The 24,407-nt window shown below is 43.1% G+C and overlaps 1 protein-coding gene across 4 annotated transcripts in view; it reads right to left on the bottom strand.

Annotated features, from left to right (window-relative positions):
• The window catches only part of LOC148339442 (uncharacterized), a 69,540-nt gene that overhangs the window by 44,042 nt on the left and 1,091 nt on the right, over positions 1-24,407 (bottom strand). For all 4 annotated transcript variants that reach the window (XR_015842595.1, XM_088291821.1, XM_088291820.1 and 1 more), the window contains exon 2: positions 16,970-17,066. Coding sequence is in view for 3 of the 4 variants with exons in the window: in XM_088291821.1 (XP_088147947.1) it covers positions 16,970-17,066 (97 nt within the window). In the remaining variant the exon portion in view is untranslated. The remainder of the gene's footprint in view (positions 1-16,969; positions 17,067-24,407) is intronic.

Below are 24,407 nucleotides of genomic sequence, written 5' to 3' on the forward strand. Positions count from 1 at the left end.
ACCTGGAAGAGAAGCATGCCAATCCCCCAGCATGAAAATCGCTTAAATGAGTCTGGAGCCTTCCAGTAGAAAATAAAAACCCTCTTTGGAGCCTGAAATGACTCCAGACGTTCCAAATGTGTTGTTGCCGTTGTCGTAACGTTTGTCATCCCAGCACGTTGATCGCAGTGAGTCATTTGACTGATTTATTTGTGCCTCGTTTTTTTTAATGCCGGATGTCCTTCCATTTTTGGGACTGATAGGGGTTGTGTATTGGGGCAATGGCCTAGAACCTGTCTGCAAAAAAAAAAAAAAAAAAAAGGACAGCGGCACTACCAGTGTTTGAAACATACAAAAGTATGCATAGTAAAATGACTAAAAACTAACTAATGAAATCCAGGCATTCCTTGTAAATTGTCGTGCAACTAAATTGTTGAAGAAAACAATTAATGGAAGTACCGAAGTCAAAATGATGTCATTCTTAACTGCACATTTAAAAATCCCCACTGGGTGAATGACTGTGGTTGCATAAGTTTGCACACCCTCTTAAAACTTGCAATGTGGCTTTAATCAAGAATTAATCAAATAAATTAATTCATTAATTAATATTAGTTTATGACAAAAAATACACAATATTTTTGAGAAAAAAAATCGTTCCATAAATGCTTTAAAAGAACAAAATCACGAGTATGATTAAAAGAAGAGATTTTAACCTGGATTTTAAAAACATTTACACTTGGAGCCAATTTCAATTCTGTTTGCATTTTGTGTGCAGCATAAACACAAAATGCCGCTTCACCATGTTTGCTTTGAACTCCGGGCTCAGACTCTGCCGACCTCAGAACCTTGTTGGCTTCATATTCGATGAGCATTTCTTCAACGTATTCAGGACCAAAGCCATTTATTGATTGATAGACCAGAAATAGAACTTTAAAGTCTACTCTTCAGCTAATCGGCGATCGTGTAAAACATTTCGATTCGGTGTGAAATGTTCAGGTGTTTGATGCTCTGTTGAGGGAGTCCAATCAGAAGCCACAAAGAAAGTCTACTGGAGATAAAAGCATGGAGGCTGCAAAAGTCTTGTTTAGCTTAACACGTTTATTTTGCAATTTAATCTTGCTGTTTGCCATGGCCATGAGGTGACAAGATAAAATACCCGCGTAGTCAAGACAGTGGCCCGGTTGTTTCCTCACACCAGACGAGCAGAATGGATGTTGACAGATTGACCCTTCCGGATTTAATGTATGCATGACGCGAATACAAAAAAAAAAAAAAAAAAAGTAAATGAGCAGGCGGCATCATTTCAACACAGGAAACAGTGCGGCCATCTCACAAATGACCCGAGGTGGGTTAAACCGTCCCAGCGATAATGGGACATTTTATGGTAGTATTGTTCTGCGACGGAGACGGTTCAGAAAAAGGTGATGGCGGGGAAAAAAAAAAAAAAAAAAAATCGTTTGCAAAGACGAAGCGCTGGCAAAAAGAAGCTCTTGATAGACACGAAACACAAAGAAAACACGACGCATTCATTTGGTTACATTCTTCTTCCCGCCCTGGCAGCCAAGAGGTGAAATCACTTTTACGACTCGGGCCGAGAGTCGAGGGCAGGTACGGGATCACAGCGCAGCTGCTTCCGTCGGGATATCAGCACACGCGCCCAAGTGCGGCCTTGACGCATTCGCGACGCACACCACACGAAACACACACACACACTCGAAGAAGAAGAAGCACTCCTTTTTGTATTTCGATCGGCATCTTGTTAATCCGCTCTCAGATGCGCATATTGTCCGAAAGCGCTGTGGGCTCCTTTGCTCGCCGCGCACTCTTCTGCTCACTCTTGGACTTCATTGACCCGAGTCACTCAATAGAATCAGACAGCAGCGCCGGCTTGAAGCAGGACACAGCCTGTGGCAAGGTGATGCCTTCTTGTGTGTGTGTGTGTGTGTGTGTGTGTCCATCCATCCCTTCAATCTGTGCACCCACCTCAATTCATACCTACATCAGTGAATCACTCCCTCCCCTGCTTTCATCCATTCATCCGTCCACAGAGCCAAACTCACCCACCTTGCCTCCTCCTTCCTGACACATCGACAAACATTCCTTCCCTTGCCGGCGGCCCGCCATACCTCCTTGCATCCTTCCAACTATTCCCTTCACCCCTGCTTTGTCCCTCACTCCCTCTGTCCTCCTCCAATCCCTCGATTAATCTTTCTCTCGACCCATTCTTCAATCCTTCAACACAATCCTGCCTCGGTCACTTGCTCTCTTGATCATTTGGATATTCATCCCTCGCGCTATCCGTGCACCCTCCTTTTCATGATCAAGGTCGAGAGTCAGGTGGTGCAAGAAAATTGGGTTTAGTTAAAAGAAAAAAGAAGCACCAGAGTGCCAAGTTTAAAAGATAATTATTTAAAAAAAAAAAAAAAAAAAAGAAGACACCCACACCAACAATCACCTGAAAAACAATCAAGTGGAAGGCGAGAGTTGATTGGTGGAAACATGAAGATTCGTACTTGAAATCAGCGGTCTCCAAGCACCGGCTCGCGGGCCACTTTCAACCGGGCCACATAGATAAAATAAAGAAAAAAAATTGCAGTACGTCCGGTTTAATTTTTATTCCAGGTTGAAAAATATTGTGACGACGTCAGACGTTTATTTACTTATCTCCTTCCAATTCTGATCTAATCGATATCTAATCTCGTCGCACACTTGAGTACAATGACAATAAAGGGATTTCTGATTCCGATTCTCTGATTAGAACACGACTGCTGTGGGCCGACACCGACGCCAACAACAGAGCAAGAACCGATTTTAGTCACACAGAACTTCCTCGCTCCCTCGCTGTCCGTTCGCTTTTCTCACACGCACCCCACCCGTCCCGCGAGTCACATGACACATTCAGAAAGCTCGGAGAGAACACATCTGTTACCAGAACAACACACGCGACCCATTTTTATTTCGAAAAGTGAGCGGCTTCTTTCCGTTACATCGGACTCATGACACAAAATGAGTAAAAAAAAAAAAAAAAACACGTAAGAAACACGGTCTGCACAATGTGAGGCGAGCAACCGGCAAAAGTGACAGAATTGCAAGCGAGCTCCCATCGTCGGGTTTTTGGAGGCATTTTCTTACAGGCATGGATGAATCGTTTGCTTAGGTTGTCTTTGCGCGATTTTGCAAAATGTAATTTGTTAGTTGACCACATTGCTCCGTCCATTTCACCGTCAAAAAGAGCAACTCTGCGCAATTAATCGGCGCAACAGAAAAGTAAGCTAATGAGCCATTAGCAATGTCCGAATGAGCATTTTAAACAGGTATGAATTTAATCTGTCTCATTTTAATCAACTTTTTTAAAAGTAAATTGCAACGGGCAAAATGTGTCTCACTTCTACATATTTAAAAAAAATAATAATAATTAAAAGGCTAAAATAATCATTCCAGCCATCTCGCGGTTTTTCAATCACTCTGACATGTGCCGGAAAATGTTTGGTGGCATCAGAAAGAGCGCCACCTTTTGGCACATGAAAGATCGTGTGACGTCATGCTGAAATGTCCGGTATTTAGCAGACAAAAAAAAAAAAAGTATAACAATCAAGCTTTCCTTCCACCCATCCATGAATGCATTGAGCCGTTCCTCCCTTTGTCATCCACCCTTTTCGGAGATTCTTTTCATTCAGCCAAAACGACCGTCTCTCCAGCCTCTCTTCTTTGCTGCATCATTGATCAATCCATCCAGTGGCAAAAAAAAGTGGAGCAGGCAGTGCACTGTTTTTTTTTCAGATTTAATTTGGCTCACTAATTGATTTACAAAAAAATGACCCAAACTTGTTTCATCAGGGGCAATTTCTTTCATGCGTCTATTGTAACGCCTCTTTCTGCAAGCTCTCTCTGTCCAGGAGCACGGTGGTGTCAGTCTTTGTTTGCCAGACAAACAGCCTCGTGGACGTGACTGGCATAGGCCAATTTGGAAAATTTGCATTTGGGAACCAGCAACAAGCAGCTGCTCAAACGTGTCACATGACAAAGAAAAATCATCTGAGAAATTCTCGCAATTCTCTTGTGACGGGAAGCGGTTCAGAAAATAGGTGGAGGCACAGTCAATTGTTATAGAATTTTTTTAAATTAAAAAATTTAATAAAAAAACATAAAGAAAAACATGATTGGGAAAAGCACTTCCGACTGCTTCCTGGCTTTCACACACAAAAAAAAAAAAAATCACTGTGTACATTCTTTCCGAAATTGACTTGTCTACCCATTTTAGTGTTTTCGATACACGAGGTTAAATCTGTGACACAAGAGGAGGTATGGTTCCAAAAATGAATAAATATAGTAATTAGTGCTGTCAAGCGATTCAATTTTTTACCTGATTCATCACAGAACATTTCCATGATTAAATTGCGATTAATCATATTTTTCAATTATTATTTTCTGTGAAGCTTGTAACAGATATTGACTTGAATTATATCTTGAAATTAATGCAAAATCAACAAACATGAAGGATATGTAATTCAAAGACTCTTCTAATAGCTTTCTTTGATTCGTGACTACGATCTACATCACAGGTGTCAAACTCAAGGCCCAGGGGCCAGATCTGGCCCGCGACCTCGTTTTATGTGGCCCGCAAAGGCAAATCATGTGCGTCAACTTTCTGATTCTGGCACATTTACTTCACTTTTAACAAGATTGAGATATGAGATATTTCCATTTATTTGTTACCGATCCTCCCCCTTTGAAATATATTGAAAAATTGTTGAACAAACAATTACTTACTGGCTTCTGATTTTGGCTTTGCATCAATTTGTTGTGTGTATTTGGTAACACCATAACAGCCCTCTGAGGGAAACCATAACTACAATGTGGCCCGTCCACAAAATTAACGCCCCTGATCCATCTTTCAGGCATTTTTCTTCTTATCCTTTCTCAAAACTACCCACAAGCAGCACACGACAGAAGTGTCGGTTTACAAGGCCCAGTGGTGACTTGAGAAAGTTTTTTTGTTCTGAGATGATTTGCTAAAGATGCACAGCTGATTATTACAGCAAATAAATATATTTATTTAATTTATTTATGATTTTTATTTTTATATATTATATTATATTATATTATATTATATTATATTATATTATAATATAATTATATTATAATTATATTATAATTTATTATTATAATTTATTATTATTTATATATTTACAAATATACAGCAAATTATTTTGGAAGTAAATCAAACTGCGTTAACGGAGTTAAAACATTTAACTGAGTTAGAAAAAAATTGGATTAATCTCCAGACTAAAGTATTAATTTCGACAGCCCTAATAGTAATACAATCGACAGGAAAGCGGGACTTGCAAAGTTAATAGGAATGGCACTGACACCCATTGGATAAAATGTATTTTTTGATGTGTGTCCGTGAATGAAGCAGTTTGGCGCATTTTAGCGTGAAGCAGCAGTGATTTGCAGCAAAATAAATGTGTCTCCTAATTCTGTCGTCGCTGTTGTCATTGCAGTTGTTCGAGCAGCCATCGAATCGGCTGATAAGCGGGAGGACATTATGCTAATGCTAACGGCGCCGCTAGCGCTCGCAGGTTGGTGGTGTCGCCATTTCTCAGGTGACCCCGAGACACGGCGCGAAATGTCAGCCCGTGTGCACGGGAAGTGCGCATGTGTTGAAGAGAGATGGCTCGGGATAAAGGAGGAGCGCACCATCGCCGCGTGAAGACGCACTCGCACACAATCGCGCGCACGCCAAGCTCAGCTATTAATTAAAGTTCATTGCTTCGGTAATTAGCGGGGCGGGATAATACCAATAAGTGACTTATTGCCCCCTGAGGTTCTGCTCCTCCTCCAACTTTAATTGAATGACTGACATTAAAAACTTCAGATGCACTTTGGCAAGGTTGACTAAACAGTTGTAAACGGCAAATGGAGGAGCGCAATATATTATACGAGCCATAAACAAGACAATGCAACTTCCACATCAACATATTTACATTTACCTTTGAATAAGCTTCCAATCAGTTGTGTAGCTTTGAGTTTGTTGATGTTTATGCTCTTGAACGACAAATTTCAAGTGTCTGCATAGAATGACAATATCCAGTCTACCATAAATAACAAATAGATCGCCTTAGGAATGGAAATGGATTTTTTTTTTTAAGAGCGATTTAGGCTTGGTTCCCTAAAAAGGGCTGAACTCCCAAGTTACTCCTTAATTAATTTATTACAGAATGATGTGTAAAAATAAATGACTAGATCACAAATTACATTATCGTGAATATAGATAATAATAATAATAATAATATATAATAATAATATATAGATAATAATATATATAAAATATATATATATAAAATAGATGTTTTTATTTATCCAATTTTGTATGTATTTTCTATTTAATTATTTAATCTTTAATTAATCTATTTTACATATATAATTAAATTTTTGTTGTATTGCACTGGAGCGGGGAGCTCTGTAATCTCGTTGCACACTGAGTACAATGACAATAAAGAGCATTCTGATTCTGATTATTTATTCAAATACTCCCAAAAAAAAAAAACCTCTAAACTACAAACACAAGGGGCGATCAAATGGCGTGATATTATTTTTGTATTGTTGAACTGTGGTCGGATCCGCAACAGTTGCAGTCGAGCCGCACTTTGTGTGCTCACTGCGATTTGCGTTTGGAAACCTCCCCCACTTCCCCCTGCTGCTTAGCGTGGACACACAGACGCCACCACATATCTGGACATGCAGCTTGAACCACAACAAGCAGAGGAAAACACAAACAAATTGGCCGCAACGTAGGAGTCACCTCCCCTCGTTCAGTTACAAGAGCCGACTCAACTTACACATCACAAGTTCTCTCCCACGCAGATGCTACCAATTTGAGTATCAATTCTTTTTTTATTTCAATATGAGACCTGAGATTGACGTGTGACCAAGCCCAAAGTCAGGTGGGTTGGCACCACGTGATTCGGAATTGTATTAAATTAGTGCCCGAGAATAACGATACAAAAAAAAAATTACAATGAGAAAAATAGTCTAACGTTCATTTAAATATTTTCTCCAAGTCAGCATAAAGGATGGTAATTACAGAGTATTTAGTGCTGTGCTTCTCAAATAGTTGGGGGGGGGGGTGCGATGCTAGGGGGGGCGCGTGTGGCCTTGGTGAACGTGCATTTTTTTCCACTGTACTATAATAAAGTGCAGTTGCACCTCCACTCCAGTAGTTGGCAGTGGCACTCTCACGGCGCAATGTGCGCAGTAGTAACTCGACGGTGTCGGTTTGTTTTGCAACCAAAATGCTATTATTTAGAGTTGCGGAGGAGAGCGGGTGGGGGGGGGCGTAACAGAAAATAATTGAGAATCAGAAAGAAGAAATCGACAAACTACAAAAAGTTCGGGGTACTCGGCTTGCAGGTTAAGATTTCAGGAAAAAACAAAAATGCATTTGTAGCAATCCACAAAAACATCAATGGAACAGTTCAACATTTCATTCGCATTTTGCGCAACTTTCTTTGCTCCAACGCGGAGCTGAACGGCAAAACTCTTCAAATCTCACGCTCATATGCTTCCAAGCGTCTTAATATCAGGGCACAATTTGCCATCAGTTGTTTCCTTCTCGAGCTTTGTTCGCTTTCTCTCTCATTGTCTTTTGTGCAGCATTAATTACCTGGCCTTGGAATACACACACACGCGCGCACACACGCGCACACATTACGTACATAAACAGTGCTCTGCAATGCACCTTTGTGCTCCTTTGACCTTGAGGTCTACAGAGGGAACCCACCGGTGCTAATCTGTCATTTCTGCGTTGGGACGTTCAACACACACGCAGGCCTTGTAAAAGGTGGAGCGTTTAAAAGCTTTTGTCCTCACTATTGACTTGGAAGCGCACCGGCCTCATCAGATAGTCGTGGCGGCGCTGTGAGTGTTATTGGCTGTCCTCCCCCTGACTGGCTAGACGGACAGTGCCTGCAGGAATGTCAAACCTCCAACATGCATTCTGATGCGGGCGCCCGCTGCGACCAGCTTTGTGCTCGTGCGCACACGCCGTCGTGTACACGCGTGCGCACTTTAGTCGCCTCGGAACAGAGTGACGGGCGCCGTGGTGACCACACAGGTACGGCATTATAGAACATATAGCTGCTGTCAGCAATTATGCTTAATTCTTTTTTTTTTTTTTTTTTTAATTGCCCGTCTTATGTATGCTATTTAAACATATTTGAGGTGTATACTTTATAGTCTAAATTTTTGCAAGAAAGTAAACCACCCCGCTTGCAGTTTGATATTAACAAGTCCATACTTTTGTGGTCTTTCTGCAATGCTCTCAGATGCCAAAAGATGGCCTGGGTAGTAGGAAAGTAGTAATTGGTGTCAAGACGGTATTTTGGAGCAATACACCTCTGATAAATTCACGTAGTTTAATGTCAGGACGGAGTTAAGTGTAACCCGGGTTGTTCACGGATCTTCGCTTAGTGCGTGAAAAATTGCACTTGGAGTACATTTTTGGGGAAATTAAATCATTTGTAAGCCATTTATCTTCTGGGGTAATGTTGTAACACTGAATGAGGTTGAGGAGATTGGCTGATTATATCCGCATGAAACAAGACACATCGGGCACGTTCGTGGAAAAGAAGAAAGAAGAATGAGACGAAGAAGAAGGAGACGAATAAGCCCATCATAAGGGAAGCACATTTGAATAAAAAATGAGCCAGCGAAAGATCTTTAAATAAACGTCTGCCATGAGCATCCCTCCCGCAGAGGCGTCATGCAGGGAGGGTGGGGGGGGGGGGGTTCAGGGTCAGAATGTGGTCGGGGTCGACAATTTTTATGAATCAGGCCGGAGGGTCGAGGGCGGAACCGTACCGATATAGCAGCTGGAGGGCAGGGGACTGACCGCAAAAAAGGGTCAAGTGCCCAGCTCGGATTAATACTCTCCTAGGAAACATTTTTGAGAGAAAAGAAAATGGGCTCCAGCTCCAGAAAAAGAAAAAATTATCAGCTGGAAAAATGCCTTGTACCTCCTAACCAGATGTGCGGCACCGCACAAGAAAGCGTTTGCCACAGCGGAAAAGGTTGCTTCTACCGGCGTCTGTGGAGATTTTGCAGAGAGACAAACATAATAAACATTTATGAACGGGCCTCGGGCCACTGCAGGAAAAGCTGGGCTCCAAAGTCAAAAAGGTTAACAAGGCCTGGTTTACAATTTAGTCCCGGTTTAAATTATCAATTTAGGCAAGTCTAAACATTTTTGTGACGTCATGGTTTTCCACTATTCGCAGCTTGGTCCCGATGCCAATTGCAGTGGTGGGCGGTCAAGGCCTGCAAGGTTTTCTCTGCTGGCTTCACAAAAATCAAGAAATCAGGATCATATTTTTCACATTATATATAGTGTTGAATTTTTTGGTGAGAGTTTTTATCCAATCAGAATTCAGCTCGCTCGTGTTGCCAGGCAGATTTCATAATACCTGAAGCGCGCACTATTCCGCCGAGGCCTTCCGATACAATCGTACGGGCGTCTGTTCTGTGTCTGAAGGGGGGTTTTATAGTTGATAGACAGTTGCGATAGCCAATCAGATCACCTCGATGGCCTTACGCTAAAGGTGACAAACGTGTCTCGTGATTGGATACCCACTCGTTGAGGGGGCAGTCCTATGCGGAATCAACACAACCGAAAGTCGTAACGGGCGACCATTGGAAAATCTCAAATATATTCTTTCTTTTTTAAACCACAATGGCCAAAGGAGGGAAAAGTGTGGATTTAATTGCAGATACACTTGCGACGCCATTTTCACGACAGACCTTTCAAGAGAAGCGAGGTCGTCCAACACTCACTCGGAAGTGTGCGTCGTCTGTGAGTCGATCTGCGGCGCCAATCGGTCACCACATCACCCACCCTCACATCGTCATGCCTCCACGCACGACCTGCCGCTTAATGACAAGTTTTTCGATTGAATCATTCTTTTTAACTTTTCACAAGCACTCAAGTATATACGTCTCAATGTGTGTGCGTGCGCGCGCGCGCGTCTGAGTGGCAAAATCTTAACTCGTGGGTCAATATACACTCAAAAAAGGAAACAGAAAATGTCATGGAAGTGGCAGAGACATTGAAGAACGCCACCTCAACTTTGCTTTCTCCTTTTCTTTTCTTTTTTCCAACTTGTTAACGAATCTCGTCTTTCAACGAGAAACGCGTTCACCAAGTGCTGAAAGGTCGTGGCAATGAAATAAGCTTCATTCGAGTGAGGAACACCCGGGTCAGAGCCCCTCATTCAACACAAAAATAGGAAAAGTAAAAAGAATCACAACAGCAATGGAGGAAAGACGCCACATTTCTTTTATTTAACCCTGAAAAAGACATTTGAAAAAAAACTCCACGCGCACGCACACGCGCACGCACACACACACGCAGCAAAAAGTAAGAAATTATAAAGAGCTATATTTGAAAAGGTCTTTTCCAAAACACTATTAATCAATGTTAATTAATCTAGAAAAAAAAAGGGGTTAGCCAGACAAGAAAATTTTGATCATGTTGCCTTAAAGCCTCTTCACACCAATCCGCCGTCGCCGCCAACTAATCCGGACCGCTCCATGCCATCGGCGGCGATAGTCACCGATGTCCACTCACGTCTTCTTGCTCTTCTGTCCAGCCAGTCGTCCACAGAGGAGATGTGAAAAATTACCCAAATTCATTCAATTCTTGAGAAATATCTTCAATTTTCACCATTTTTTTTTTTTTTTTTTTGCTTTCATCACTTCCGGTTCGTGTCCAGGGCACTGATTCGCTACCTGCCAGCCAATAATAGCGATTATTTGTCCAGGCAGGCCGACCTGATTCTACGAACACGCACCCGCCAGACGGCCCAACAACGATTACAACTTTACGATGTCGCTCGCTACATCAAACAGACGGCGTGACCTTCATTTTATATATATATATATATATATATTGAAGCATGCGGCGAATACAACAGTGTGGCTTTTCTGTGGATTTTTCTTTCACCACTAGGGGCGCTCTATAGTTCAGAAAATAGGCTAAATCAAATTGATTTTTTTTTCTCTTGGGTCTGTTCTGTTTTAATGAGCAAAGTTGTTGCCGTGTTAAAAGGCACTGTTTTAACAATCTGTTGTACCTTGACATGCATTCGCAGTACAAAATCGTGAAACAACTCTTTTTTTTTTCAACAAACAAAATATTAATATTAATTTACTATTGTTGTGGTTTTTCCCCCAAAAAGAGTTGCTGCTGCTTGGATACTGGTGCGCCTTATTCTGAAAATAAAACATATTTATTTATTTATTTATTTTTCAGTGTCTTGTGACATTTTCTACCTTTTTGCGACATTAAAAAAAATTCATGAATTCACTTATTTGATCGTGATTTCAGTGGCACGGCAACGACGAGTTTGCACATCCGCCTCACAGTCCAGAGTAACGGGGTGAAATTCCGGCTCCGGCCTTCCTGTGTGGAGTGTGCATGTTCTCCCCGTGCCTGCGTGGGTTTTCTACGGGTACTCCGGTTTCCTCCCACATTCCAAAAACATGCACGGTAGCTTGATTGAACACTCTGAATTGTCCTTAGGTGTGATTGTGAGTGTGATTGGTTGTTCGTCTATATGTGCTCTGCGATTGGCTGGCAAGTAGTCCAGGGTGTACCCCGCCCACTGCCCAAAGACAGCTGGGATAGGCTCGGGCATGCGAGCGACCATCGTGAGGAAAAGCGGATTCATTAATGGAACAATTGATGGATGGATGATTTTGAAAAAAAAAAAAATATTGACGCAAAATATCAGCTAAATTGAAGATGAGAGAAGGTACATTATTTTGGACAATGTTAATAAATTCTTATTTATCTTCATTGACACTTTCCTGTTCTGCTGCTTTGCCTTAGCCCATAAAAGCTCTTCAACGTCTCGCCTGCTTCGAGATGTATTTTCAAATTCATTATTTTTTTTTTTGTTTGTTTTTTTTCGATGGAACTACAAATGCGATCATGACAGCGACGAGTGCGGAACAAATACAACACAAGCAATTACAATCGTTCACCGTCGGCATTCGAAGCTTTGTCTCAGTTTGATGCAAAAAAAAAACAAAAAAAAAACCATGGTAGAAAAGCAAGCAAAGCGGCATCGCGAGACACAAAACGTGCAAATCTTTTCTCAACTCCCCCACATCATCCTTGGAAGGATTTTAATTTTCCCTCAAGTGCTCGCCTCCCATCTCTTCGAAATCACGTTGTTGCCTCCGCGCAAGGTTTCCGACACTCGAAGGATGTGTCGAAGTTCAAGTGCTTAATCTTTTGTCACTCAAGGTCAGTGTGTGTACGTACTCTTCATGTTATGAATATTAAAAAAGAAAAAGAAAAAAGAAGACTGAAAACATTAATCAAAGGCAATGAAGCGTGTGATCGTGAACGTGAAAACGGGAACGCAAACGGTTTGTGTGTTTGTCGGCTGGAACCAAACATTTTTGTCCTCGGGCATCTGTGCCTTAACGTCTTCTACGTGAAGCCATCGACTCAAATGGGAATTTCCGATTCCCTTTTCAGGTAACGTGAGCGTAATGATGATATCCTGCCGATTAAATCGTTAGAAACCTCGTTAGAACATTTGGCTCGGTGGCACTGACCGGGTTGCAAAGTACAAGGTTTGTCTCTGAGGTTGGCTTAGTCATTTTTACGTTCATTTGCAGACAACGAAGAAGCCAAATGAAACGCTTGTGATTGGATTACCAAGAAAGAAATGAAGCAAACGGACGGAAACTGTCAAAGGGAGGAGCAAGATGCGAGCTGGACACATTTTACCCACCGGAATTCTGGAAATGAGATGGACCCCCGGTGAGTTGCAAACAGAACAACGGAAGACGAAGACGAGTTCAGAGAATGGCATCGAAATGAAACGCCGGCTGCAGTTGATCGTGCAAAGTGGAGGACAAACGTTGCCCAACATGTCCCGAGGAAAAGGAGGATTGCGGAAAACCTCAAATCAAATCTCAGGATCGCGCTTGCCTTGCAGCCCGGCGTCCATCGTTGCTCTCGTCTTGTCACCCTTTGATCACATCGATTATTCAATACCAGAGATTGGCATTCCGTCCATCCCGGACGGACGCCCGTTTTGGGGACGGAGGTTGACAAGTGTTTTAAAAAGGACAATCGTCCCCAACTGGGTCAAGTAACGCGTTGTAGAGAACTAAAACATTTGCACTTGGAACAGAGTGAAATCTTGTAATGATGTGAAAGATCTCTCTCTCTCGCTCTCGCTCTCTCGAACTCACTCACTCTCTCATCTTGTACAAAGTCTCTGAAAGCGAGAATCAAAACAGAATCCAACTTTGGTCGAAAAAAAGGTTTTCTTTTCAAATGAGTAAAAGCGATAGAGTTGACATGTTAAGGCCTCAGAACGCTGTCAGCTGTCGGAAAGTCAGCACACGCCGTCAGTTTGGTGTAGCGCGCCACGTTATAAAGTTGGAGCGCTCGTTGGAGCGTCTGGGGGGGGCGTGCTCCGCCAATTCAACACGTACAATCGGACAGTCGGGTTAAAATGGTCATTATGATTGGCTGTGAATTCGCGAATCAGTGCGCTCAACAAGAACCGCAAGCGATGAAAGCGAACAAACGGTGAAAATTAAAGCTATTTGTCAAGAACGAAATAAACTTTGCTCATTTTTACACCTCCTCGATGGACATAACGGCCGGCAGGACAGAAGAGTGCAAAGACAAAGTAATCGCTCTCTTTCATGAAAGACCGCCATTACTCAACATCATCGTGAAAGGTTACGCATTGACTAGCGCCGCCGATGGCATGGAGGGGTACTACATCTCACGCATGCGCAGAAGCTCCGGGGCAGTTGGCGTCGCCATCAGCTTTTGCGTAATTTTTTGGGGTCCGACGTGTTTGACTTCTAGGCCGACGCGACGCTCGGCCAAAGTCGGATTGCTGTGTAGCCGCCTAAAAGCGAGCAAAACTTTGTGCAAGGTCTTGGGCCAAAAGCGGCATGCTAGCAACGGGTTAACGTTTTGCCTTGACTGCAAGCGATTTGCATTTGCATGGACAAAAGCAGGTCGGTCTAAAAGCACCGACGTTTCAACCGCTCGCATCTCGGCAACAACATGGCTTAATTGCTCATTTTCATTCACTCCAACTCATTTCTCCGCCGGCATCTCCTTGAGCTCGCTCTCCTGGAGATGCGCGCATGCGACCTCTCGGAATCGTGCGAGCATTTACGAAGATGAGATGAAGTCGCCTCTTGTGTGCTCCGGCGTGATTAGGCCGGTCACAACAAACAAACCAACAAGCTGGACATCTTCAATCTGCGCAAATTAAAGGTAAAAGCGTGGCTGCTTTTCTTCGCTAGAAAGGCATCATTTGCTTTTTTTAAAGAAAAACATGCATCCGCCGTACGTTGGCTCTCTCTAATGGACTTTTGATTTTTTCCAGCGCATGCGGCGTAATTAGCTCATCGTTCCTTTTCATTAATGACACATTTACTCCATTCTTCCACCAAATTGTGGAGCCAAGTGGTCTTAAAAGTGCTCGCCATGAATGTTGGTGTGTCGCTGACGATGTTCAGACTCATTGTTTGTATTTACTTTGGTTTTCTAGGCATACAAATTGACAGCGGTGATGTTAAATGAGGAAGGGAATTTTTTTACTTCTGCAGACACATTGGCAATACGTTTCAAGAAAATTCTGGTTTTGTACTGAAAAGCTGTACAGCGGAACTCCCGAGGCCTAGCGCGGTATGTCTTCTTTTCGTCACACTCCTCGGTTGGGCTGCGCGATCAATCGAAATTCAATTACAATGACGATTATCATGCTCGATGATTACAAAATTGGCATAATCCAAAAAAAAAAAAAAAGATTCTACGCAGTAAATATCGATACATATAAAACTGTATGAAATTGTTAAAATTGTACACATTTTACAATTTCTAACACTATAGTGAGTACTATTCGAGTAAAATTGTTTATTACGTTGTTACAACACTTTTATGGCAATTTATAAGTATAGAGCAAATAAAATACCATAAACCATATTAATATAAAAAAAATGGATTTGTCTTAAAAAAATTTCCATTTGTACAATTTTTTGTATCGTTCCAAAAATAATCGTTTTAATTATTTTGATTTCAATTATGACTAAATTGATTGTGATTGATCATTTTTATATCCGATCATTTTTTGTTTTTTCAAAAAATGTCTTCCAGTGACTTTGATGGCCACTTTCTCCAAGCCGTTTGTCTTTGCTGAAGAACATATCATGCAAAATTCTCCATCCACATCAGCGGCTTTGAAATATTTTGTGCGGGGAAACTGTTTCACGTCCTATTGGCAACATTTTGCAGGCAAACCATACCACAAGGACAAGTAAAATGGTCAGAAATTGTGTTCACTTCCTGATGACTTGCTCAAATACACGTACGGTAACATCACAGTCAAAGTAGTTCTTCTTGAACTGGAACAATTCAGCCACAACGATTATTCTGAAGAGTGACTCGCCTTCTGTGTCATCTGCTGTTCTTTAATTGACTCGCCACCAAGAAGGAATTGAATGAAATAAACAGCCGTGCCATGCACCAGTGCAGTATAACGGGCCCTTCTCACCCATATTGCATAAAACTGACCTTGGCTGGCCCAAATGGAACAAGAAGTTACATTTTTACAACTTCTCTCTGCCTTTTCACTCCCAAAGCGTGAACATTTTTCTCCTCTCCTCAAAAGGTTCACTTGTAGGGAATAAACACAAAATACTGCAAGTGCAAGCACACAAACGCTCCTGCTACAAGGTGAAATCTTTTGATTTAGGCAAACACACACGCACACACAAAGTAAACAGCTATTCGAAGTCTTTCATTAATCTGCGCAAGAATTTAATTAGCAACTATTGATAAGCACCGTCGGTCTTAAGGACATGTTTGTGTTGTGCTCCACACAGCGAGTATCTTAAGGACGCACTCGTTATGCCGTGCCCGCGTGGCAATCTTGATTTGCAGAACGAAGAGGCGGTGCACACACACGAACACACACACCGACAAGATTCAAACACGCTGGATTAGATGTAGACGTTTTCGATCATCATAATGAGACCTAATTGTTATTTGGGAATGCGTGTCATTTATGGATTTCTCTCAGCCACAAAAGAAGATGAAATGAACGGGCCCCCGCATCACCATTTTCATGGCAAATCCTCAAAATGATCATCAAATTTTGACCCGCGCTCCACACACATTTGAAGGCAAAAAAAAAAAAAAAAAGGTACATTTGAGTAATTTCTCTCATTAAGTTTAGACTCACACAATCCTTTCAATTCAGCCATCAACGTTGACTTTCCAACATGGAGCCCAAAAATACGTGCGCTCGGAATTTGGTAATACAAGATTGGCCGAGATGAGAAACTTTCTGATGTCAAACACATCTTCCACGAACTCTTTACCTTGGCAACGTTGGGATGCTTTTAACTGCAAACGCACATGACTTCGTGGATGGCCCGTGGGCCAAAACCGACTCGGCGGGAAAGTCCAATCGGGCCCGTGGGATGAATTTGCCAAATTTGACCAAAATGATCCAAAAGAAAGAACTTCTATTTCTTATTCGAATCACCCGTCCAACTTTTTGCAGAATGTCGGAAATGACCAGGTTTTGTCAAAATTGCCAAACTAATCCAAAAAATAATCCAAGAAATAAACAGGTGATCATTATAATAATAAAGCAAGCAAAACATTTCCAATGATGCAATTTCCTCCCTGTTCTGTTTCATTTTTACAATGCATGTGGCCCCCAAAACTAAAATACGTTTGTCACCACTGAGCTACACACATGCCTCTCAGGCATTTTTTTTTTTTACAAAACGGCTTAAAAAAAAAAAATTTTGAAATCCAATTTTACGCAGGCACTGCGCACACATGTCGAGCATTGAGAATCTTGTAATGGGGCCCTGGCGACCCAGAATAAGTCATAGACAGACTCAAGTCAGGAGGAGGAGGGACAAGACGCACCTGTTATTAGCTTTTCCCCAAGCTGTCCTCGCCGATCGTAAGCTGGGGCGGAGAGATCCAAGGAGGGACGCCAACGAGGATGTGACAGAAGGAGATCCTTGGAGACAAAGTCGGAGATTGTCAGGCATTAATAATGGATGCAAATCCTTAGAGATGCTGTTCAGACATCAATAATGGATACGAATCAGCTGGAGGAGGCCAAGCAAACGCCTTCCAACAACTTGGGCGATGCTCGCCTCGACTTAAGTTTGAAACACTCCTCATTTTTTTTTTTTACTGTTTATCCTGTTCAGCCTACTCCAACATGGACTAATTACAAGTTCTTCTGATAAGGCAATTAGGGCTGGGTATCGATTCAAATTCCCAAAATCGATTCGATTTGAGGGCGCGGTTTGATTCGATTTTCGATTCATGATTCACTTTGATTGATTTTCGATTCAATCAGGGATTTCACGCCGTACCAATTTGACTTTCGAATGGAAGCCATTCTCAGAAGAACTGCAAATCATGTACGTTTGATTTAACATGACTTGGACAATAAACACATAAAAAAGCTCAAAACATCACAAATCAAATGATCCCCCCCAAAAATTAAATACGCCTTAATGCTTGTTGGCGCTGACATCTTTGCTTCCGCCATTTTTGTTTTGATACGCTACTTTCGCGTAGTGACGTGATTTCGCGTGACACGTGAAAATATGGTCAAATGTGTCATTAAAAGCATCAATAGATTATTATATGAATCGATATCAGGCTATGAAAAGAAAAATCGATTCAAATCGATACATCCATTTTTTAAACCAGCCCTCATCGCATTAGTCAACATTTGATTAAATTTCCAAGTTTGTTTAAAAAAAAAAAATTGTTGAACTCCAGATACTCTTCGAATTTTTTCGCGGCATTATAACACATCGTCTAAATCTGAAGTGATCCTCATTCTTATTGAGTTGCTCTAAATCAGATGTTTTTCTCACTAGAGAACTGCAAAACGTCCACCTGGAATAAAAATGTCCACCAAACCCCAAAACCTTCCCAGTAGAGCTCCCGGGTGACGCCGATACTTGCCAGATTGATTGAAAATGAAACCAACCAAAAGTGGGAGTGGCGGCACTGCCCCAACGCGAGGCCAAAAGGAAAATGAGGCTTCCTCTTCACGCATGTAATCGTGCTTGCTGTTCCTGGCTGACCAAGAACTTTGATGCATCCTCTCCGGCTCAACACACAACCAAATGAGCCGCACACTTCAACTAAAATGGGGACCCTGATGGCAAAACACCGTCATTTAGCATCACCCTCGCCAGTGTGTGTGTGTGAATGCTACAGAGACACAAAGGCAACTACACAAAGTGTGTCTACGGGTGTTTAATTGCAGTGAGAGAAGCAGCACTAAGGAATAATTACAGAGGCCGCTTGTTGCGGTTGTTTGTTTCCAACAAATAAAATGGTACCCAAACAAGATGTGGGGCCGAGCAGCAGGTTAGACCGAACGGATGATGATGTTGCATCCGGCCGTGAAGTTGATCCTTGTGCGCGCAGATATTTCAAAGACGTGCATGCCAGGATAGTCGACACTGCTGTAACTTTTTCCATTGAGGACTGAGAAGAATTTTCAAGCGCAAGTGCACATGGCTTTATGGATCCGACTTGTGGTCAATATTAAGCAAATTGCAAAATGCTCGTTTGTTTGAATGCCGAGAGACAGGTGCTGTGTTGGGAATTTTTCCATGAACCATATTCAAAATTATATATATAAAAATTGCTTTTGAACATTGCTCAAAATTATAACATAGCACATCAACACCAAGTGGAACTCATTTTACCGTTATGCTCATTAAACAAATAAATGAATTAAAAATAATGTTACAGTGGACCACAGGTAGCATATTTATATTATATTAAAATTAATTAAATTAATTATTAATACAATGATTTAAAAAAAAACAAGAAAAAAAAACAGGGTTAACCTTCCAGACGTATTTTCCACAAAATGCGGGAAATTACAACGAGGCATTGAGGGCACAACAAAAAAAGCAATCTGACAACCTCTCCATCTCCCCATCCATTATCTGAACCGCTTCTCCTCATGAGGGTCGCGGGTGTGCTGGAGTCGATCCAAGCTATCTTCGGTAACTTTAGGTGGGAGACACCCTGAACTGGTTGCCAACCAATCACAAGGCAAGCAAAAACGAACAACCATCCGCGCTCACACGCTCACACCTCGGGACAATTTAGCCGCTTCAATCAACCCGCCATGCATGTTTTTGGAATGTGGGAGGAAACCGGAGTACCCGGAAAAAACCCACGCCGGCACGGGGAGAACATGCAAACTCCACACATGAGGTCCGGAGCCTTTGAACTGTGAGGCGGACGCGCTAACCAGTCACCACTCGCAACAAAATTCATAGGCAAACGTTCACAACACTGACACGAAAAGCAAGATTGCCAGAAACGTCGATGTCCAATCGTGCCGACAGAAAACCATGACGACATGTCGAGCTCATAAAAGCTCTTTCCCATTTGAGCACTTTTCGCTTGACTTTCTTTCTTTGTGTAACACACCTGCACACAAACACCCGTGGGCCAGCTGGGAACTCACACGGACGCTTTAATTGAGTGTCAGGTTTTACCGGTGGACTGCTGGTGGAGTAAATACACCTTGAGTTTGTTTACATGCTGTTAGACAGCAGGTGGCAGAATCGGCACGCCGCCCCCCCTCCTGACCCGCTGAGGCGTAGGCAGGAGGACCAAAGGTGGACGGACGGCTCGGCCAAGTGATGTAAGGTTAGAAGTGAGAGAGAACACACGCTGCATCTGTTGCGCGCCGACACTCGAGCTTCCGCTCACAAACAAGTCTCGTGATATTTCCCTTAAGTTCACACGGCAGGATAATTAGCATGATTTTCACGGAATCGGAAAACTGCTCCGATTATCCAAATGACCCCGGGGAACATGCTTTTTATTTTCGTCGTGCTACACTAAAGTGTAATTGCACCTCCACTCCGGTAGTTGGCAGTGGCGCTCTCCTTGCTCGTTATGCGCAGCGAGTATAAACTCTACGGTGCAGATTTGTTTTGCAACAAAAATGCTATCATTTATAGTTGCGGCAGAGAGTGAGTGGTGGGGGGGGGCGTGAATTGTTTTCTCCTTGCTAGGTGGCGGTGATTGAAAATAATTGAGAAGCACTGGACTACGGTTTGTCTTCTGGTGGGGAAAATACGGTATGTCATGTCAGCATTGTTTATCTGTTTGCTGAAACTTCACCTGCCCTGGCTTATTTCTCGGCGTAATATTTATCGCAAACATTTCCACAATGTTTCACAGTGTACAAAGTGTCCCGACGTAATCCCTTGAAAAAGTCCAATTGGTGCTGCCGGCTATACTGCGAACAAAAACCGCACGGGTCAATGAACACAGGCATGAGGAAAAAAAAAAAAAAGAAAAGAAAAACAGCTTTCACCAAGTTGATTTCACTCTTTTTATCCTTTGTTTCCGTCCGTTATTTGTGTTTGAATGTTTTTATCTGGCAACCACTCGTCCCTCGTTGCGCTTTGCTGGCTTGGCTGCGAGTTGTCAGTGAAAGCATGACAAGCAAACATGGTGATTTTTTTTTTTTTTTTATGCTACAACCGGGACCTGGACGGCCCCCGAAAATGTCCCAAAAAAAAAATCCCGGCCAAAACGCAGCGCCTCTCTGTTTCATTTCACGAGACCTTCCGAACGCGCCATCGCCATGTTCAACCACTCTTACAGCCTCTTTCTTTCGCTCTCCTCTGTTCGTGCCTCTTGATGCTTTTCACTGGCTTTCTTGCTTTGTTGTCATTTATGAGTGAAGAGTCGCGATAAAGACAAATGTTTGCGAGACCAACGCCAGCTCTCTGATAGCATTGTTAGCCTCGTCACCGCTCTTCACCCCGCTGCACATTCAGCCACAGTGCCCCCTCGCCCCCCCCCCCGCCCCCCACTCCCGGGCCCTCGGCCAGGAAGCGGCTTCGGGGGTCCACTCGTGCCAGGACGGAGCCATATTTGTGGGTGTGCGGAGCCAGGCCAAGCCCTACACCCAAGACCCTGAGCTGGACTGTGTTGAGCCTCCGTGGCTGGGCACAGCATCAGGACAAGGGGTGGGGGGGGGGGGGGGGCGGAGGTCTCGGCAGAAGCAATGCGGTGGGTAGATTAAGACCTTTTCTCCGAAGCGCACACACATTAGTGTCGCCACACACCCACACAGCCGCTATTCAGAGCCATTCACGCACCCGCCGCCGCAACATGCATGAATAAATACATGAGCGCGGGAGAGCTACATACGACTGATAAAAGAGAAGAAAAAAATACGGAGAAGGGAGTTTGAAATGTTGAAAAGGAGAGCATGTGAATAGTTGAGATGGTTTTGCCGAACAATGATTGCGAAGGGAGGAGAGAGTTCGTGACCACAGGAAGGAACAATTGGGCAAAGTTCAAGTGCCAAGTTTGTCAGGAAACGCCACAAATTATCTGGAGATTTTACTTTTGTGACTATTTGCTTTGCCAAACCACAACTCGTCTTTCACTTACTGGACACAAGCGCTGGTGATCTTTTCATCGAATAAAGGTCTTTTTCAAACTAAATATCAGATTGTTGTTTTCACAGATGGGCACTTGACGCTTTTTTGACAGTCAGTCGCCCGCCATCTGGCCACTATCTTGGTAACATTCCGGCCTCGACCCGCAATTATAAAAATTGTCGGCCCCTGAACCCATTCCGCCGCGTGTGTCATCCCCCCCCCAAAAAAAGTGTCCACACATGACGGAGAGGTTTACTTATAGATCAATATCTGCCTAATTTAATATACAAATCTGCTTACTTTATTCTGGTCTTATTAGTCTCCTTCTTCTTTGTCTCATTCTTCTTCACAAATGCGTCCAATGCAAGCAAGTACGCACAATTGGTCTTGTAATGGTATGCCCCAGTAGCAGGTGCAAGGCGTGGGTTACATGATGTCGGATTAAGAAATTACAGGCACGCATGAACGCAGACGGCTTTCTCACGTCTCTTCATACAAAAACAGTTAATAGTGGGGGGCGATTTCTGGGCCGAACTAAAATCAACCTCCGGGCATTGTTAATTGAACCTTTTTATTTTTTTTATTTTATTTGTCACACTACGACCCCGGCTCCAAAAATGGGCGTCCAGCTGAGCGGACCGTTCCGCCCAACTCAGATTGTTTTCTCCATTGATATATTTTATATATATAAATATATATTTAAAAAAAAATTCAAAAGTGCTTCTGCATCTCGGTAAACCTGACCTGCTGCCACATGACACACGCCGTATCAGTCTTTAGAACTTTCTGAATCTGTAAACTTCAAATGTAAATGCACGGCGCGCGACACTGTCGTTTGTTTTCTTTGTATCCGCTAATGTCCACGTTTTGGCCCACAGAAGAGAGAAGAGGAGCGGAGACAGCCAGTAATGTCTCCAATAAGACCTTTTCGGCCCCCTCTTGCTGCATCGCCGTGCGAGTGCCACAGCTCGCACGCGGGACCCTGGAAACCTCCTCCACACGGGGAGCTTTTAGCTCTTCTCTGCTAATATCCAGAATAATGGCATCTTGATGGAGAGAGCGGCGAGGGAGAAGAGAAAGACAAGGGTGAGAGAAAAAGGGGAGAACGACTAAAGGCTGCGGGAGAATAAGAACCTCGGCATCCATCTGTAGTTACCTCCGGGCCTCCATCAGTTGCAGGCCTGTCATTATTCCCTCTCTGCCTTTCCATTGTCATTATTCCCCTTTTGTCTCCCTTTTGCAACGGGAGATGTTATTTCGTGTTTGCAAAAGGACGAATGCCAAAGTGCGCCCGCATGTTCACGTGGAGTCCTCGCACAACACGACAATCTTTCGGCAGATACGAGAAAGTAGAGCCCTTCGTTTCGGCCTGCACGGGGCATCTCGGAAGTTCCTCCGCGAAAACCAGAAAGGTGCCCGAGCCGATTCTCCGTTTTAGTGGCAACTCCTGAAGCCGGATTGCACATTTGGAAGGCCGAGCAAAGGGCTTCTATGGTGGCACGAGGCGCGAGATGTCAAAGTGTCGTCTCAGACAGCAGTGGAGCCCACACCGAGCGATCTCAGCGCAGCGAGTATTCAGGGCCCGAATTCAAACTCGAAACCACAGAATTGTGCGAACCCAACGTTCAGCTTCAAAATCTGGACACATTTGAGACAAAGTAGAATCCCAGATGGCACTGCATCGGATTTTAGCTGAACGGTTAAAGCATTTCAAAGTGCTGAGCGCAAGTAACAAATAGTTACTTTCAGTCATCACAAATAGTATTTGTCATGCCATACTGTACAACAAATGAGAAGTGCAGTTCTGATAGTTTCGGAACCTCAAGGCAAGCGTTTGGCACCAGAGCACACTTGGAAATAGTAAACTACACACCACAAAAAGTAAAAGTTAAATTAAGCAGCGTATCATCACTGTCCTGTGAAAAACATTTGAGATTTTCTTATTTTTACATGAATGGGGATCAGAAATCTCATAAGTGTGAACATTTTAAAAATTACAAAATTAGTGTTTTTCACAGAACAATATGATTTATATTTGTGAGTTTGTTTATATATATATATATATATATATATATATTTATATATACAGAGAGAGAGAGAGAGAGAGAGAAAGAGAGATGTGTGTGTGTATAGACAGAGATAGAGAGAGACAGTAAGAGAGAGAGAGAGAAAGCGAGAGAGCGAGAGAGAGGGGGGGGAGAGAGAGAGAGAGAGAGAGAGAGAAAGCGAGAGAGCGAGAGAGAGGGGGGGGGGTAGAGAGAGAGAGAGAGAGCGAAAGAGAGAGAGAGAGAATCTATCTGTCTCTGTGTGTTTTAAGTTTACCACGCTCCCGGTCCCATTTTAAGACTGCAATTTCGCAATTTCCCTGTAAACTGTACAACAAACGTGTGTCTTCAATGGCGTGTCTTTTCCTTTTGTGCAGACAAAAGGAGATTGCTTGCAAAACAGAGAGTGCGCGCGCGCACGCAACGACGCGAACACTCTTTTATTTTGGCCTCCGTGTAATTGACAAAAGATCACAAGCCACGCACACAAGTTGCTGCTTCACAAACGAAAAATACTTGCGCAGGTCCAAGTTGCCAAAAGACCAAAATCGCACCAGCGTGGTTGTGTTAATTCGTGTAAATGTTTCACGTGGTTTAGAGCAAATTGTGGCGAGGGGAAAGAAGCTCCGCGCGCGTGCGTGGGAGCGCGCGCGCGTCACAGCGAGTCGGTGCCAAATAATTGTGAAGAGATCATTAGGAGGACGAGGCCCGCTTGGCGCTGCATGCGAAGAGAACCTGCGTGGCACGGAACTCCTCGTGGGGGAGAGCAGTTTGTCTGCCTTTTAATACTGAGACAACTTTCTCAAATGGAACTGAGGTGTGTTTGCGCGAAGAATATTGTTTCGGAAAAGGCGC

Source organism: Idiotropiscis lumnitzeri, chromosome 3 (assembly GCF_059441095.1).
Source record: "Idiotropiscis lumnitzeri isolate Australia: NSW breed Sydney's pygmy pipehorse chromosome 3, RoL_Ilum_1.0, whole genome shotgun sequence".
NCBI classification, from domain to species: Eukaryota; Metazoa; Chordata; class Actinopteri; order Syngnathiformes; family Syngnathidae; genus Idiotropiscis; species Idiotropiscis lumnitzeri.